Source organism: Eulemur rufifrons, chromosome 23, assembly GCF_041146395.1.
Source record: "Eulemur rufifrons isolate Redbay chromosome 23, OSU_ERuf_1, whole genome shotgun sequence".
NCBI classification, from domain to species: Eukaryota; Metazoa; Chordata; class Mammalia; order Primates; family Lemuridae; genus Eulemur; species Eulemur rufifrons.
Genome location: NC_091005.1, coordinates 4,737,419 through 4,756,083, shown reverse-complemented (window position 1 = coordinate 4,756,083; position 18,665 = coordinate 4,737,419). Strand labels below are relative to the sequence as shown.

At 49.4% G+C, this 18,665-nt stretch overlaps 1 protein-coding gene across 2 annotated transcripts; it reads right to left on the bottom strand.

Annotated features, from left to right (window-relative positions):
* Nucleotides 1–2,050: 2,050 nt before the first annotated feature.
* On the bottom strand, nt 2,051–18,605 carry USB1 (U6 snRNA biogenesis phosphodiesterase 1). 2 transcript variants are annotated; one of them, XM_069497949.1, is made up of 7 exons: nt 18,451–18,605; nt 17,422–17,588; nt 12,154–12,337; nt 7,944–7,997; nt 5,523–5,628; nt 4,201–4,284; nt 2,051–3,146 (listed from the first exon to the last, which is right to left on the bottom strand). In XM_069497949.1, the coding sequence occupies exons 1-7, from the start codon at nt 18,546–18,548 to the stop codon at nt 3,042–3,044; spliced, it is 798 nt and encodes a 265-aa protein (XP_069354050.1). In that variant the 5' UTR covers nt 18,549–18,605; the 3' UTR covers nt 2,051–3,041. The 2 variants fall into 2 exon arrangements, with proteins under 2 accessions (XP_069354050.1, XP_069354051.1); XM_069497950.1 differs by lacking the exon at nt 7,944–7,997.
* Nucleotides 18,606–18,665: the final 60 nt, after the last annotated feature.

The following is an 18,665-nucleotide window of genomic DNA, read 5'->3' as shown; positions in this document are numbered from 1 at the left end:
TAACGCCACGGCACTCACTCTAGCCTGGGCAACAAAGTGAGACTCTGTCTCAACAAAAAAAAAAAAAAAAAAAAACCAGACATGGCATTTCAGAGCAGTTTCACTTTGGGATTCTGTTGTGGTGGGAGGGGTTGTACACAAAGCTCTGGATTAGAAGCCAGGTCACTGGGTTCTTGCACCAGCACAAATTATTTACAGGGCGACCTGGAGCAAGTTACTGCCTCTTTGGGTTTGTTTCCTCATTTGCAAAAGGAGCATTCTGAGTCAGGTAGTGGCAAGGTCTCTTGTTCAGGGAAGGAAAGTTGCTGTGGGCTGGAGCTAGGCTGGGGACAACCCCTCCCCCCAGCTGCCCCTCCAGGGGCCCCGCAGGCGGTGCACCAGACACACCATCAAAGGTGAGGCAGGCCTTGGGTCTGCTGGTGCCAAGACAAGGGAAGAATAAACAAGCAAGCCGAGGTAATTTCCCTCTCCCTTAGAAACAAAGCTGGGGTGGTCTGGAGAGGCTGGCGAGTGCCAGGTGGAAATCGGCCAAATTGGCTGTGAGATGATCGTTTCCCTGCCCTGCGGGGAACATCTGAGGACACTGAGGCCAGATGTGTTGATTCTGCACTCTCCCTGGTGTGATAAAATCCCCATCAAGAGCATTTCTTTGCACGCCAGCCTGCCTGGGGGGGACCCCAGCCTGCTCCGGTCTTCCCTCCAGCTTTCTCAGAGCACATCTCCTCTTATGGAAGAGCCCCGGCTGCTTCTGCACTGTCAGCGGCGCTTGCTGGACCGCGGTGCTCCAGAGGCACAATGTCTGGGTGCCCGCCAAGCCTGGCTGCCCGGCCTCCTCAGCCCAGCCTGCCACCCCCTCCCCCTCCGCGAATCTTCTACTTCCTCCATTGCCACCTTCCATTCTCCACTGAAGAGCCAGTTATTGATCTTGGCCCATTTCTCTAAGTTGCTGCACTCTAATTCCATCCTCAGCACAGACGGACTCCCTGAGCCACATCCTCCCCCAGGGGAATGGCCCAGTCCTGTCTCCCTGGCCTTGGTAATGGAGGCCCTACATCAAGCCGTCTCCTCCCCCCTCAAGAAGAGCCAGTGCCCAAATTTTGGGGAGTGCGAAGCTGGGATGGGAGTCTTCTCTGTGCACCCTGCCTGCTCCCCTGTTGTGAGCGTCCAGAAGACCAGACCCAGCCGGATTGACCCAAGTGCCCAGGTCAGGGCCTGGCACAGAGCAGGCGTCAGTCAAGTGCAGGCTGCACGGCCAGAGCTGCCATGTGGCTTGCAAGCCAGCAAGCATGCCTGGCTTCCTCTCCTTCTCCAGAAGAACCAACATACCCACGAGTCCGAGTCAGCAGATAATGCAGTGAGGGTGGGTGGGGGAACAAGACACAGGTTGTGATTTCCTGGGTTTTCCAGTGCAGTGACTGGGAGCCTGGTCCAGGAAAGGCAGAGTTGAAGGGGGCATCGTGGGAGCCAGAGCAACAGGCCCCCCAGAGCCCGCCTGCCCAGAGCCCAGGCCTGACCAGGAGGCAGTGTGCCAGGGCTGCCCCGGAGCTGCACTGAGGCTTGGGCTGAGTCAGGCTCTTCTGATTTCCCACGTGACCCCAAGAAGTAACATTAGCTGTTCTTCCATAAAAGCGTAATCTTCCTTCCTACTCTGTTTAATTTTCAGCGGGGTTATTGGGAGGAATAGAAGAGAAGGTCCTAGGAAGCCCTTAGTAAGTGGCATAGCAGCACAAGGTCTAAATGTCTATGCTTACACTGGCGAGGAATGGGGTGGTGACCCCCTGCCACGTGCCAAGCCCTGGGCCAGATGCGGTATGTGTGACCTCTGGGTGCAGGCCTGGCAGGCCAGGTGACCCCACCGTCATTTTACCAAGACATCACTAATGCCTCTCGAGGCCACCTTAGCGGTCAGAGCAGAGATTCCTAAGAGTCCTCCTAAACTGCGAAGCACAGTCAGAGAGGCTGGGGGAAGAGGAAAGTTATTTTCCACTGTGTTGAATACAAGCAGTCCAAAACAAGATCCAAAATAAAAAATGCAATTTTTATTTGGTGAACATAATTTAAAACTATAACATAGAAAGATTTCTTCATCCATCACCAGCAATCCAGATGACAACTGGAGAGGACGGGGACTTCGCCCTGAAGAGGGCTTGATCAAAAAATAAAAATCCTGTACATCCCCCGAGCCCACCTCCCTGGTCCCCCTCAGAGTGCCCGCAGGCCACAGCAGGCAGGAGGCAGCAACACGGGGAGAAGTTTGGCTGGGGGAAGGCCCCGCTCTGCCTCTTTGGGAAAGCTGACCGGGAAGCGGGAAGCCAGAGGTCACTGTGCGTTGGAGGCCTGGCTTTTGGCCACCGGCCCGGCCAAAATGAAACATCTGCTCAAGTCTCCCCAGGCACCTGGCTGGGGGCGAGTGGGAGGAAGGAATGGAGAAAACTGGTGCTGAACCACAAATTAGCACCCTGTACCTTGGCCCTGAAATGGCCTCTGCTGGCACAGGAGGAGGGTGAGATTAAAAGTAAATAAATAAAAGCGACATGCATCAAGGAAGGAGGGTGACAGACCCACTGAAGCACCCTATGTCCGGGCTTGACCAGGGATGAGCCAGGGCATGATGAGGCCAATGGCATCAAAATACAAACTGTGAAGTGGGGGGAGGGGGAAGGGCAAGGAGGGGCTGTTCATTAGAGGGACTACAGTGGAGATTCTGGCTGAGTGTGGGTGGGCTCACCAGTGACCCCAATTTTTTTTTTTTTTTTTTTGCAGAAACACCATAGAGCAAGAATTAAGATGCCCAGGCTGCCCTCTACTGGCAACTTGTGGGAATGACCACAACACAGCCGCTCTCAACCTGCAACCCAAAAGGGCCAGGACAAAGAGAGGAGCCCCCAAGGGAGGATGAGGAGTGGCTACATCTCCTGCCAGGCTGAAGGCAGGGCTGGGGCCTCCTAGCAGGAGGCTAGAAGCATCCCAGGCGGTTCTAGCCAGCTTCTCCACCTCTGCCTGGCCTTCAGAGGGGCCTGGGAAAGGCATGCGTCTGGTGCTCACTTCAAAGGCATGGAGAAGAACTTGTTCCCAGACTTGCAGCGGACATGCTCAGTGTGCACACGCAGCAGCATCTCAGCATCTTCAAACTGATCCACGATTTCCTTAAAACAGCAGCCGGGAGAGGACAGGCACGTTAAAGAAAATCTCGGACCCAGAGGGCACTGCAAACAAAACCAGCCTGCCCGACTCCTTCAGAGGCGGAGGGACCCAAGGGCTGTGCAGGCTCCAGGCTCTGCATTAGTCATCTCGTCTCATCACTTCTGTAATCTTGTGAGGTCAGTCCTGTCATTTCAGCTTTACAGATGAGCACACAGATGCTCAGAGCCCTGGGTTACAGAAGCCAATAAAAGCAGGAGTGGGACCCAGGTCTGCTGGGGCCAGAAACCAGAGCTCTTTGCCACCTCTAGCATAATCAGGCCGAGAGCGAGGTGGCTTCTTGATGACAGTCCATGGGCTGTGTTCAGCCTGCACGTGTTGTGTTTGCCTTACGTGGTTTTTAAAAATCCAAATTAGTTTGCCAACATTTGAAAATTGGGAGATTACATATAAAAATCTGTGTTTCCAGCTTCTCTTGAAAAAACCGAAGTGCTAGCAATACTAGGCCCACATTCCTGAATGGCCAAACTCCCTGCTGGCTCCCCTGCCAGAGGCCGATACAGTACACTGTTCTCCAAGGGCACAGATGGGAAAGTGAAACATTTCACCTACTTATCAAAATATGATAGGCTCTGAGGGCTGGATGTTCCTTATACCTAGTACACTTCACTCATTTCCAGTATCTGCCAGGCCCAACCCTTGGACCTCTGGGCAGGAGGTGAGGATTTTAGGGGAAGCCTGCAGCCTTCTCACAGATCAGTGTTCTAGGGCAGTGCTTCTCAAATTTTAATGTGCGCATACATCCCTAGAGATCTTGTTAAAATGCAGTTCTGATTTCTTTGGTCTGGGGTGGACCAAATAGTCTGCATTGCTAATAAGCTCCCAGGGAGGCTGCTGGCCCGGGGACCACAGCTTGAGTAGCAAGGTAAGGTGTTAGGGTCTCCTGCCATGTCACTTGCTTCCCAGGAATTCGCGTTTGGATGCCCAATCCTCCCCCTCCCAACATCCATCCCATCATTCTGGAGTTCAGCGCGCTCTGTTCCCACCCTGGGCATTCACCTGTAGTTCCCGCAGGCACTGCCCTTCCAGCTGGAGACGCGCGTCGCCCACACACCAGGCCAGGCTGATGTGGAACGAAGGGTCCTGGAGAGGAAAAGCGGGGAGGCAGGCAGTCCCTTGGCTGCCCCGGCAGGCTCCGCCATCAGAGCAGGTCTGTGACAGGGCTGTCGTGGTATCCCTGTGGATCGCTGGCCTGCCATGTGGGAGACTAGACCCTCGGTGTTGATCCCAAGCCCCCTCCATCGACAGAAACAGTCTAGGGTTGGTCCTTGCTACAGAATTTGGGCTTCCCCCAAATTCATGAAGCCCTAACCCCTAATGTGATAGTATTTAGTGATGGGGCCTTTGGGAGATAATTAGCGTTAGTTGGATTAGTGCCCTTATAAGAAAACCAGAGAGCCTGTGCACTCCAATCTCTCTCTCTCTCTCTCTCTCTCTCTCTCTCTCTCTCTCTCTCTCTCTCTCTCCCCTCTACCACCATGTGAGGCCACAGCTAGAAGGCTGCTGTCCATAAGCCCTCACCAGAAACCAACCATGCTGTCACTTTGATCTTGGACTTCCAGCCGCCAGAACTGTGCAAAACTAAATTTCTGTTGTCTAGGCCACCCAGACATGGGTATGGTATTCTGCTCTGGCAGCTGAGCTAAGACAGTCCTGTTCTCACAGGCTTTCCCTAAAATTATCATAGAGAGAATCTTTAAATCTGGGGACATGAAAGAAAATCCAGGCTCTTAGTCTACTTTCTGGTCTAGGACATTCCAGTAGATGCCATACTTTTCAGAAGAAAAGAACAAAACCCAAAATGTCTAAAATTTTGAAGAAACAATAGTTATGACCATTCAAATTCATACTTATATACCTCAACATGGTTTTTAAAAATATATCAAATAAAACTAATGGCCCTTTCAAACCTTGATAGTCCACTTCGAGTCCAGGTACCTTTGGAGGGCACTGGGCAAGATGCAGGAAGGCGTGGGAAGCTACAATCCCTGCTCCTGGAGCATCTATTTTTTTTGACAACTACTCTTTAAAAACATAGAAACAAACATGGATACATCATGGAGTAGAAGGTGTAAGTCTCAAGCACATGTAAGATAGAACACAAGATTTCTAAGGAATGTGGGACTTTGGGGCTGTATCTGACCACACCTCAGAGTCCTCAGCTCCCAGGGACGTGTGTCCTTTGAAGGCTGGCGTGGGGGACACCCCACACAGGAAAGTGCTGAAGGCTCTTCACTTCGCCTCTCCCAAGGGCTGCTTTAAGGATGGTTTTATCCCAGTTACAGGGGGGCCGATGGAGAGGCAGCAGCCCTGTGCGTTACCTGGTAGAAAGTGGTAAGGCAGAACTCCTCCATGACTCTGTCCACCTCTGAAACCAGGTCCAGGAACTCGGCATGCCCCGAGGTGACCTCAAGCCCAACAAACGTCCTGGGGAGAGGAAGAAGTGGCGACAACACGGGCATGAGGTGCAGCCTCTGAGAACACGAACGTCTGAGCTGCGGCAGAGGACGCCGGAGGCCCGGGCCGTGAGTCCCACCCCATCTCCCTCGTGGGCTCCCTTTCCTGCCCCACGAGCCGAGCCGACCCACCCTGTCCTCCTCTGCCTTTACGCTTTCCTTCCCCACTTCTAACACACCTCTCTCCTCCCTCCCTGCCACTGCCACGTCTACGAACCCAGAAGTTTCTGTGTCCCTGTTCTGTCCTTGCTCCTGTTGTAACCGATGCCTCTTCTCAAGGACTTTGCTTTCTGCTTCTGCTACACTCAGACACGTTCTTTCTTCTTTAAAAACCTCCCCGAGCCCCTGTCTTTAGCCAGCCCCCACCCTGTTCTCAGTAAAACTTCTCAAAAGATGATTTATTGGCCTTTGCCGTCTGGACTTCCTCACCTCCCATCTTCAACCCGCTTTGCTGGAAGTGCTCCCGTCAAAGTTGCCCGTGGTCTCCACGTTACCGAGTCCAACGGACACTTCTCTAGCTGCATATCAACGGCTCGGCAGTGTCTGACACAGTTGACTCTTCCTTCCTTGAAACCCTTTTCTCCCGTGGCTTCCAAGACACCACACCCGACGCAGCCCTGGTTTGATCTTACCTCTGGCCTCCTGGTTCGGTCTCCCCTGCCACCCTCCCGTCTCTCCAGCCTCCCAGCCCAGGAGGGCTGCAGAGCTCGCTCCTCAGCCCTCTGGTCTCCCCCCTGCACTCGCCAGCGGCCGACCTCACCCAGGCCCACGTCACCACACAGGCCGATGACACCCACATTTCTACCTCCAGCTGGCCCCTCTCCTGGATACCCAATTGATATGTGACATTTCCACCTGGGGGTCTCATGGGCAGCAAAACCTAACAGGCACAAAAAAACAGCGGCAAAGCTGAACTTTTGATTTTCATCCCACCCGTGTTCCTATCACAGAAAACGGGGCCAGTTGTTCAAACCCCAAACCTAAGAATCGACTTTAATTCTTCCCCTCACTTCACACAAATCTAACCCACTGGTGATTCCGGTTGATTCTGCCTGCAGCGCATCACAAATGTGTTCACTTCTTGGCTCTTCCACTGCCGTCACCCTAAGCCAGGCCACCCCCGGGTCCCTTCCCCGGACAACGACACCTGCCTCGTCTCTGGTGTCCCTGCATCTAGCCTTGCTGCCTTGTATCTTTTCTCCAGACTCTGTGGCCACAGACATAGACACAGTCTGGCCAGACCGACATTTACAAACGTAAGTCAGATCATGCCTCTCCTCTGTTCCGATCCCTCCAACGGCTTCCATTGCACTGAAAATCCAAACTCCTTACTGGACCTGGAAGGCGCTGCCTGAGCTAACCCCGCCCAACTCGTCTCCCACCACTGTCCCTCCCGGGTGCCCCCCGCCCTGGGTTCCACCTCGCTGGCCTCCTCAAACATGCCGAGTTCTTCCCAGCCTTGGAATCACTTTGCCTGCCGTGTCCTCTGCTGGAAGCTCTTGCGGCAAAGCTCTTCCCAAGGCTGGCTCCTTCGCATCCTCAGGTCACCATCGAATGCCATCTCCCTGGCCACTTCCCTGGCACCCTCCTTTGCCACCTGCTCCTGATTACTGATCGTATCACACTATAGGTATTAACACTCTCATCTACTTATTGTCTGTCTCTCCTGCAGCCGGAGCTGTGTCTGCCTTTCACTGTTTAATCTGTAGCACACGGCAAGTGCCCGGCACGCGTGGGTGCTCACAAACTTGTGCAGCATGGAACGAATGAGCGAATGAGCCCTCCTTTCAGAAGTGAAGTGGATCAGACAGGGAGGCTCGCTTTGAAGTCTTGATAATAATAATTTCTTCTTATGTTCATCTAACACTTTAGTACTTTTAACTTTTCAAAGCCCCCTCTGGGCTCATTTGCACCTCACAGCTGCCCTGTGATGGGTGAATCAAGGTGGGGCGTGTGTCGGTGTGGAAACAGCAGGTCGCAGAGGGGAAGGGACAGGCCACATGTCGCAACCGGGGACAGAGCTGGACAGGAACAGGTTTTCTGACTTTCACAGGCTTTTTTCACTAAACCAAGATGGTTTTCTCAACTTTTCCACCTCTCCTCCCTCCTTCCCCAGTTATTTTTCTTAATGAAAGGTTCAGATTTGGGAACTTCCATCTTCGTAGTCAGAGTTGGTTAAAAACAAACAAAAAGCTGGGGACCAACAAGTCCAGAAGCAAAGCGCCCTCTCAATCTTTGCACCAAAGAATCTCCTTCGGGCAGTGACTGGGGGTGGGGGGGACCCACCTGGTTTTCTCTTGATTGGTATAAATCTTTACCCGGTTGGCAGTAAAGAAGAATCTGAAATTTAGAAGAAGAAAGACAATATTTCAGAAAGAATAGTAAGAAAAAAAGCCAAAAAAAAGTTTATGTTAAAAATAGCCCTTTGAAAATATAGTTAGCTCATTTTACACTTAATATTGACACCCCGTTACAGAGGAGGTAGATTGAACCCGTCCAAGTGACACATAGCATCCATCCAGATGCTAGCAAAAATTTCACTTTGCTAATAGCCATTCATTCCAACGAACAATTTGAGATCATCTCAACTTTACTGATGGGAACTGAATCTTAGTCATTAGGTAGGTGATAATAGATCATTTAAAGGCCAATTTTTTTTTAAGTGCAAAATGAAGTTTATTGAGGAAGGGCAAGATGGGATTACAGAGCAAGAGCAAGATGCATTCACCACAGACGACAAATGGACCCCTCTGTCATAACAAAAGAGCAGGGCCAGTTTGGTTCTTGCAGGTTAAAAAAAGACAACTCCCACTTAGTCTAAGCAATAATAACACTTCCTGTGTGCCGGGGGCTGAGCTAAGGCCTTGTGCACATCAGCCTGTGGAATCTTCCGTAAGGCAGGCACTGTAACTGTGCCCATTTTACAGACTAGGAAACTGAAGCTTGGGGAAGGTGAGTTCAGTGCACCAGGATTTGAACCTCAGTCTGTCTGATTTCCAAGTCCCTGCCCTCACCTCTGACCCTTTAGTGAGGGGAAGTGGGTCTCTGTTGGTGTGAAATCAAGACAGAAACCCCACCCCCTCACCCCTCAGAACAGTAACACAGGGACCAGTGAGGTTCAAATAGGTTAAGTGCTTTGGCTATGGCTGGTTCTGGCTGAGTTCTGAGGGACACTAGAGATCTCAGAGGGACAGACTGACTTCCTGCTACTCATGGGCCAACTTGGCAAGTCCCTACACAGGTAAAGATCATTTTACGTCTCCCAGGCCAAGGGTCTCACCCCAGTCTGAGGGGGGCGCGATACACCAGCATGCTGGGTAGAGTCTTACAACTTTTCTAAGGACAGAAAGTCAGTCAGTCAGCTTTCTGCTCCACAGACAGCCTTCAACCTCCTAATGCATCAGTTTTTGGGAAATCGTAAGGGATGATAGAACCACCACGAGTTTGGAGTGTAGATTTTTTTTTTTTTTTTTTTTTGAGACAGAGTCTAACTCTATTGCCCAGGCTAGAGTAAGTGCCGTGGCGTCAGCCTAGCTCACAGCAACCTCAAACTCCTGGGCTCAAGCGATCCTCCTGCCTCAGCCTCCCGAGTAGCTGGGACTACAGGCATGCGCCACTATGCCCGGCTTTTTATATATATTTTAGTAGGCCAGATAATTTCTTTCTATTTTTAGTAGAGATGGGGTCTCGCTCTTGCTCAGGCTCTTGCTCTGGAGTGTAGATTTTTGAAAGAGTTCTGCAAAGTATCTACCAAAAATCCTACAATGGACACTGGATGTTCGTGCCCAACCCACACCCCTTCTCCTGTTACCCTGGTGTGGCAGGGCTGCTCCCCAGCCTACGCCAGCGGCGGGCCCCGGACCCCGGCCTGGCCATTCAGAGCATGGCCCTTCCTCAGTCACAGCAACAGAGTCGGGGGTGCACTGCCCACTCTTGGTCATCTTAGGCTCAACCAGACAATCGAACTTGAAGAGACCACCCCTGGCCTGGCTTCCCTGAGGACCCGGGGCAGGAAACGCCGTGTGCCAGCAGGACAACATGAGATCCATCTCCGCAGAGATGGCCGAGGTGCTGTTCTCTGGTCTCCCGGTGAGCCAGGGAACAGCCACATCTACACCCCACTGGCACCTCTAGCAATGGCCCTCGGGCAAAGTCTCTAGAGGTCCTAGCGAGGTAATTGCCCAGTGAAAGAACCACTGCATTCAGGGAAGCCCAAAGCCATGGCTTCCCCCCTCCCCCCCCCAGGGGCCTCGTTCACTCGGGCTTCCCAGTCCAGATGCCGGGCACCAGTCGGTCACTTTCACAAAAGTAACACAGCTGACACCTTTAGGGCTCAGAGCTTCAGCACGATAAGGGAAGCGCTCTCATACAGAAGAGGAAAGGGTTTGTGAACTCTTCACTCACAAAGGGAGAGCACGTAAGCTGAGTCAGACCAATCCGTCATTCCCGTGACTTATGCTGAGGCCAGTTAGAAAAGTGGGCTGTCTTTCCAGGCTGGTAGACCATCAGCCTGGAGATGCCGGTGGCCTCCTCTGTCACTGTGAGAATGAAGCCACCACAGGGGGATAGAGCTGGGATGGTGAGAGTCAGGTGCCATCTGACATCTTCTGGTCACCTTGATCCACTTGTGCTAAAGCCAGTGTAACCTCTGAACCTTTCAGTGACACCAGCCTATAGATTCTCCTTTGGTTTAAGCCACGTTGGGTCGGGTTTCTGGTACCTGTTGTCAGTACAGTCCTGGCAACATACATGTGGCTCAGTAAGTTTGAGAGTGACAATCAAAAAAGGGAGGAGGGCTGGACTAGGTTGAAAGATGAGTTTTAGTCTGATTCTCTGGCTAAGTGACTGGATTGGGATAAATTCTTTCCTCCTCTGGTCCTCAGAAGGGGATTCAACTAAATGGGTAGTTTTCCAACGGGGCAGAGACATTCTATGGAATTCCAGGCCTCCTGGGCTGTGCGGGTGTGGCTTTGGCTAGAAGCTGTTTTTGTCTGTCTTACACATCTACACATCAGGCTTCTGTGCAAGGTTTGAAGATAGGTTCTGCTGATAAAAACAGAGTCAGAAAACTACCACCTGCGGGGCTTCTTGGGCTCCTTCTAGTACCAACATACAGAGGGTCCACAGGACCCTCTTCTCTGGGCTCCCTCATTCCTGCTCACTCACTCAGCATCTGTTTGATGCCTACAGTGAGGAGGGATGTGGGAAAAGGCTGTGGGATAATTCAGGGAGCAGCCACAGTCCTGGCGTGGAGGAGCTTGGGCTCCAGAGGGGAGACAGACACAGGAACCACCGGACCTGAGGAGGCGTGAACTGACACTAGGAGGGTGAGCAACAGCAGGACCAGAGGATCACTGGGACTGAGGGATTTGGTGGAGGTGTGGGGGACCCCCGCTGGGAAAGCCTCAGTGCAAGAGCAGGGTTTTGATCTGGGCAGGTCTAGCAGTGAAGGCATTTCTGGTAGGAGAAAAGCTATGAAATAGTTGAGGGGAAAAAAGGGCCCTAGGCTGGCAGACAAAACCAAGTGGGGTCCTGTTTTGATCCTTTACCAGGTGCCACACTGAGGGCACACAGGGTCTCATTTCACCCTCACAAGCCCCCTCTGAGGTAGCCACCACCACTACCATGACCTGTAGGCAGATGTGAAATAATAAGAAATATATATGTTGGCCTCTGCCCCCAGTTCATGACACAGAGATCCCAAAAGCCGTGTAATTTCCTAAGCAGTGGCGGTGCTGGGGGCCTCTCCTGTTCTATTATTTGGTCTTTTACACAGTTCCTGACACAGAGCTCCTAAATCCTTTGGAATTTCCTGGGTGATAGGAACGTCTTTTGTTCTAAGGAGGCAACTCCTGGTTGGGGGCTGGTCACCAGAAAGACCAAGCAAGCCATGATCAGAAGCTTGGAACTTACAGGTAATCTAACAGGTGAATGGTTTGCCTGAGTTCTGTGAGCTGTTCTAGCAAATGATTGAACCTGAGGAGGCGATCGTGAGAACTTCTGATTTGTAGCAAAATCAGACAGAAGCTGTGGGTAACCTGGGGACCCGACCCTTGCAGCTGGCATCTCAAGTGGAGGCCAGCCTGTGGCACTCGCCTTTAACCTACTAAGTCTTCCCTAACTCTGGGCTGTCAGTGTCTGAGTTGAGTTAAATTGTAGGATGTCCAGTTGGCGTCTGGAGAGTTGGAGAATTGGCTGGTGTGAGAAAAACCCCCACACATCTAGTCACAGGAGCGTGAGAGTATGCAGGAAAATGGCTGGTTTTTCCTGTATAGCAGATAAGGAATCAGAGGTGTCAAGAGCTTGCCTGGCGTGCCCAAGGTCACAAGGATGAGCTATAGAGCAGGCAGCCCCAGAAGATGTTGTGTTCTGCCCTTTAGGCTTGGACTTGCTTGCTGGGGTAATACACACCCCACACCTACCTGCCCACAGTAGCTCAGAAAAGGAGGAGGAGCCTTGGAGGGGTAGGCGCTGAGAGGCAGAGGGAGGCGCTCACCTCTGGAAGGAGGCCACGCGCTCTTTCAGAGCCTGCACGAAGGGGAGGATCCAGTGGTGGCGCAGAACCACGCTCTGGGACAGGCTGAGGTGGAACGCCTCCATCCTCACCAGCCGGGGCACGTAGGTCTGGGCGCGGGCCAGCAGCACGTCAAGCAGATCCAGGAACTCCTCCTTGGCTTCGTCTGCAGGGGGAGAGGGAAGCGGGTGGGCTGTTCTCTTGCCCAAGGTGTCATGGCGAAATGAAGACGCCCAGAGGGCAGAGAGAGGCCCTTATTACTCTGGGTTTCGGGGGAAAAAATTACTTGGGGCAGCAGCCTATGTCTGTGTATTCCCATGTTTTACCATGTATTTCTGGGTATAGAATTCACAAATGCTCATTATAAAGAATTCAAGTAAACATCCATCATATCGATAGGCTAGAGAAGAAAAATCACATGATCATATAAATAGATTCAACAAAAATCCAATGCCCATTCATGATAAAAACTCTCCGTAAACTGAGAAGGGAACTTTATCAACTTGATAAAGAATGTCTACAAAAATCCTACAGCTATTGTCACACCATAATGAGAAACTCAAAGCTTTCCCACTAAGATCAGGAATGAGACAAAGATGTCCCTTCTCACCACGGCTTTTCTTTTCTTTCTTTCTTTCTTTTTTTTTTTTTTAAGAGATGGGTTTTGCTCTGTTGCCCAGGCTGGAGTGCAATGGAACAATCATAGCTCACTGTAGCCTCGAACTCCTGGGCTCGAGTGATCTACCACCTCAGCCTCCCGAGTAGTCGTGCCACTACGCCCAGTTAATTTAAACAAAAAAATATTTTTTAAGACATCGGGTCTCACTATATTACCAAGGTTGGTCTTGAACTCCTGGCCTGAAGCAATCCTCCTGCCTTAGCCTCCTGAGTAGTTGGGATTACAGGCAAGAGCCACTGTGCCTGGAACCACTTTTCAACCTCACAATGGAAGTCCTAGCTAATGCAACAGGATAAGAAAAGGAAACAAAAGGTATACAGATTGGGAAGGAAGAAATAAGACTGTCTTTGTTCATAGATTGTGACATGATTGTGCAGAAAATCTGAAAGAACTGACAACAAATCTGGAATAAATGATATAGCAAGATTATAGGATAGAAAGTTAATAGACAAAAGCCAACTGCTCAGCCGAGTGCGGTGGCTCACACCTGTAATCCCGGCACTCTGGGAGGCCAAGGCAGGAGGATTGCTTCAGGTCAGGAGTTCAATACTAGCCTAAGCAAGAATGAGACCCCGTCTCTACTAAAAATAGAAAAAAATTCGCCAGGCATGGTGGCATGCACTTGTAGTCCCAGTTACTTGGGAATCTGAGGCAGGAGGATCCCTTGAGCCCAGGAATTTGAGGTTGCAGTGAGCTATTATGACACCACTGCACTCTAGCTGGGGCCACAGAGCGAGACTCTGTCTAAATAAATAAATAAATAGATTAACTAAAAAAATCAAAAGCCAACTGCTTTCCTATGTACCAGCAATGAAAAAATATAATTTGAAACTAAAACATAACACCATTTATATTAGCACCCCCTAAACTGAAATACTTATGTATAAATCTAACAAATATGTACAAGATCTATATAAGGAAAACTACAAAACTCTGATGAAAGAAATTAAAGAAATGCTAACTAAATGGAGAGATATTCCATGTTTATGAATAGGAATATCAATATTGTCAAGATGTCAGTTCTTCTCAACTTGACCTATAGATTCAATGCAATCCCAATCAAAATCTCAGCAAGTTATTTTGTGATACCAACAAACTGATAATAAGATTTATATAGAAAGGCAAAAAACCCAGAATAGCCAATACAATATTGAAGGAGAAGAAAAAAGTTGGAAGACTGACCCAGTCTACCCATCAAGACTTATGAATCAAGAGAATGTGGTATTGGTGAAAGAACAGACAAATAGATGAATGGAACAGAAAGGAGAGCCCAGAAACAGACCCACATAAATATAGTCAACTGATCTTGGACGAAGGAGCAAAGCCAATGCAATGTGGAAAACACAGTCTTTTCAACAAATGGTGCTGGAACGACTGGGCATCCATATGCAAAAAAATGAATCTAGACACAGACCTTACACCCTTCACAAAAATTAACTCAAAATGAATCACAGACCTAAATGAAAAATGCAAAACTATAAAACTTGTAGAAGATAACACAGGAGAAAAATCTACTTGACCTTGGGTTTGGCAATGACTTTTTAGATATGACACCAAATGCATGATCCGTGAAGGAAAGAATTGATAAGCTGGACTTCATTAAAAATAAAAACTTCTAGGCCGGGCGCGGTGGCTCACGCCTGTAATCCTAGCACTCTGGGAGGCCGAGGTGGGCGGATCGTTTGAGCTCAGGAGTTCGAGACCAGCCTGAGCAAGAGCGAGACCCCATCTCTACTAAAAATAGAAAGAAATGATATGGACAGCTAAAAATATATATAAAAAAAAAAAAATTAGCTGGGCATGGTGGTGCATGCCTGTAGTCCCAGCTACTCGGGAGGCTGAGACAGGAGGATCGCTTGAGCTCAGGAGTTTGAGGTTGCTGTGAGCTAGGCTGACGCCACGGCACTCACTCTAGCCTGGGCAACAGAGTGAGACTCTGTCTCAAAAAAAAAAAACAAACTTCTACTTTGTGAAAGACACTGTCATCAAGAGAATGAAAAGGCAAGCCACAGACTGGGAGAAACTATTTGCAAAAGACATATCTGATAAAGAACTGTTATTCGAAAGAATTGTTATACAAAGAACTCCTAAAACTCAACAATAAGAAATCAAACAACTCAATTAAAAATGGGCCAAAGACCTTAACCTCACCAAAGAAGATATACAGATGGCAAAAAGCATATGAAAAGATGCTCCACATCATATGTCATCAGGGAAATGCAAATTAAGAAACAAGGAGATACCACTACACACCTATTAGAATGATTCAACTCCATAAAACTGACGTCACCAAATGCTGATGAGTATGTGGAGCAACAAGAACTCATTCGCTGCAGGTGGGAATGCAAAATGATACATACAGCCACTGTTTGTATCAACTGACAGAGACAGTTTGGCAGTTTCTTACAAAATTAAACATACTGTTACCATACAGTTCAGCAATTGTGCTCCTTGGTATTTACTCAAAGGAGCTGAAAACTATGCCCACACAAAAACCTGCCTACAGATGTCTACAGCAGCTTTATTCATAATTGCCAAAATTTGGAAGCAACTAAGGTGTTCTTTAGTAGGTGCATGGATAAATAAACTGTGGTACATCCAGGCAATGGACTTTTAGTGCTAAAAATAAATGAGCTATCAAGCAAGCCATGATAAGACATGGAGGAACCTTAAATGCATATTACTAAGGAAAGAAACCAATCTGAAAATGCTACATTCTGTATGATTCCAAATATATATGACATTCTGGAAAAGGAAAAACTATGGAAATGGTAAAAAGATCAGTGGTTGCTAGGGGTTAAGGAGAAGGGAGGGATGGGCAGAGCATGAGGATATTTAGGGCAGTGAAACTTCTCTGTATGATGCTATAATGGCGGATGCATGTCTTTTTAAATTTATCCAAACCCATAGCATGTACAACACCAACTGTGAACCCTACTGCAAAGTATGGACTCCAGATGATTATGCTATGTCAATGCAGGCCCATCAATTGCGACAAATGTACCACTCCGGTGGGGGATGTTGATAATGAGACAGGCTACACATGTGTGAGGGCAGGTGGTATATAGGAAATCTATGTACCTTCTGCTCAATTTTGCCGTGAACCTAACGCTGCTTTAAAAAATGAAGCTTATGAAAACAAAAAAAGTTAAAAAAATATGCAAAGGCAAAAGCAGGGGCCCCTGAAATCCTATCGCCTAGAGCAGTGGTCTCCAAAGTATTGTGATCATACAGCCCATTAGTAAAACAAGTTTGCCACATACATCCAATAAATATATATTTATAAATTACAAATTCATTCTTCTCTGTAAAATTATGCATGTTATAAAATGTGTACTCTCAAAAACAGAAATTTTAAAAGATGAGACATAAAGAGATGGATTAAAAAGTTCTAATGTTTTTTTCCCATACCCTAATGGATCACCTTGACCTCCCCTCCTGTCCCCCCCCCCCAAGGAACACACATCCCACTTTCAAGACCACTAACCTAGAGATAAACATGTTGGCACCTATTTCCCCAGCTTCTTCTCAATGCATATACTAATTACATATATTATTTGTTTTAAAAAAATGAGAGTGCACCATTCAAACTGTTCTGCAACTAGCTTTCTACCTATAACACTCCACGTTGGACATCCTTTGTCTCAGTAGAGGTCAAGCTCATAATGACAGCTCCATAAGAATTCACTAATGAGAAACACTGCATTTCTTTAATCAGTCTCCTATTAATACATATTTAGCAGGATTCCAATTTTTCACGAAGACAAGGAACACTCCAGTGACCACCCTTGTATGTTCACATATTATTTGCTTTTTACCAAACATGCGATTAGAGCTGCAGGGTTAACAGTCTTCTCACACCCCGCATCTTACTCAATTTGCCCAAATGCCCTGGTAAATAGGCTGTGGAGAGAGTCTGATCCTTATTCCGCAGATGGGGAAATGAAGGTTCCAAGAGTTTACCTGATCTAACACAAAAATAGTAAGAGTCCTCATTTACTCTGTGTACTATGCTAAGAATTTGACATAGATTATCTCATTTAATCTTTGCAAAAATCCTAGGAGATAGGTATTACTATTATGCCCACTTTAGAGGTGAGGAAGCTGTGGCTCTGAGAAGTCCGGTAACTTGCTAAAGGGCACCCAGAGTAGTGGGTAGAGGTGTGAGGTCTCACTCTGAAGCCTGGGCATTTTCTGCTTGCCACCTGCTCATCAGGGATAGGGTGGGACTTGAGCCCAGCACAGCCTGGGCACTCTCAGAAATAAAGTGCTAGCTACACCCTGGGATGGCCTTAACACCCTGCCCCAGAACCTCCTTTGATCACCTCCTCATGAGCAGGGAGAACATTATACCTGGGTTAATAAAGAATATTTCAGGCAATGAGTTCAAACTGAAACCAAGGGTATAGAAAAATCCCCAATTCTTCAAACTTGCTCTCTCCCTGCTGAGTCAATATCTTTCCCACCACCAGTGTCACAGGTTCCTGGTTTCTCCTTTCTAGTTGGGGCCAGATTCCTCCCTCAAGTGGCACCTACTGATCTCAGCCACTTGCCTTTCACGCATTACTCACACGGTATGTAGACGTGGGTGGCCCAGTTGCCCCGCTCGTGGGGGAAGGTGCGCACCCGTCCCCCGTGTTTTGCGCTGTCATCTTCAGGCCCCTCCTCAGTGCCCGGGAACATGTTCAGTACACTGTCAGGGACTGGAAACCTCTGACTGGGAAGGGGGCTCTGGCCACTGCAAGAGAAAAAGAAAACCAGAACATTTATCCTCTTCGAATTCTCTACCTTTGTACATACAACAAAAGTTGTAACCCCCTATGTACTGTGACCCTGAGTGTGTAGTTCCTGCCAGATGCTGGAAGCAGCTTCTAGGGAGTCACAAAGCTGTTTCCCCAGGATTATCTCACTGGGGTCTCCAACAACTCTGGGAGGCAGACCTTAGCAGGGTACATAGTCCCCACGGGGAAACAACTGGACAGACAGCAATGTGTAGTTCAGACATCACATTCCCTAGCTGGACAGGCCTGAGCTGGTGTAGCACTTTCTAGCTCTGTGATCTTGGGCAAGTCATGTCTCCTTTCTGGGCCTCAGATTCCACATTTGTAAAGTATATTTCTACCTGATAGAGCTATTGTGAGATCAACTGAGATACTGCTTGGAATGCACTCGGGACAGATAAGGCCTGGCATTTAAAAACCTAAGCTCCAGGAATTAAGAGACTTCCATGGCTTTGTTCACTGCTGAGTTTCCAGAATACAGGAATACTGGATGAATGCAAAAGCTCTCCATACGCTTTAGCAATTATTATTACTCTAACTGTGTTCCAACGAGGAAACAGACCTAAGATGGCACGGTGATGCGCCCCAGGCAAGAGTGGGCCAGCGGCGGAGGCTGGACCCGAACCCGTGTCTTACCCCCCAACCTTGCCCTAGCCAGGTGGGGGTACTCTGGGGCTTTGTCCAGGGGCGTCCTCTGGATCCTCCTTTCCTCCTGCGCCCCCTTTTCCGTCCCCGGGAGCCGCCCCGCACCCCCGACCCTCAGGGCCGGTAGGGATCTCGTGCGAATCCGAGCCCTCCCGAGACTTCCCCGCTCCTCACCGACGGCGGGCCCCAGACCCCGGCCTGGTCTGCACTCCGGCCTCGGATTCATCTTCGGAGCCGCTGCTGCTGTAGCCCACCAGGGGCGCCGCACTCATGGGTCCTCGTCCGAGACTACAGAGCCGATCCGCCGGCAACCTCACCCGGCACCCGGAGTTCCGCTGCGCCGGAAGTGCCCTCCCAGGGGCGGAGCTAGCACCGCCTCGGGGCGGGGC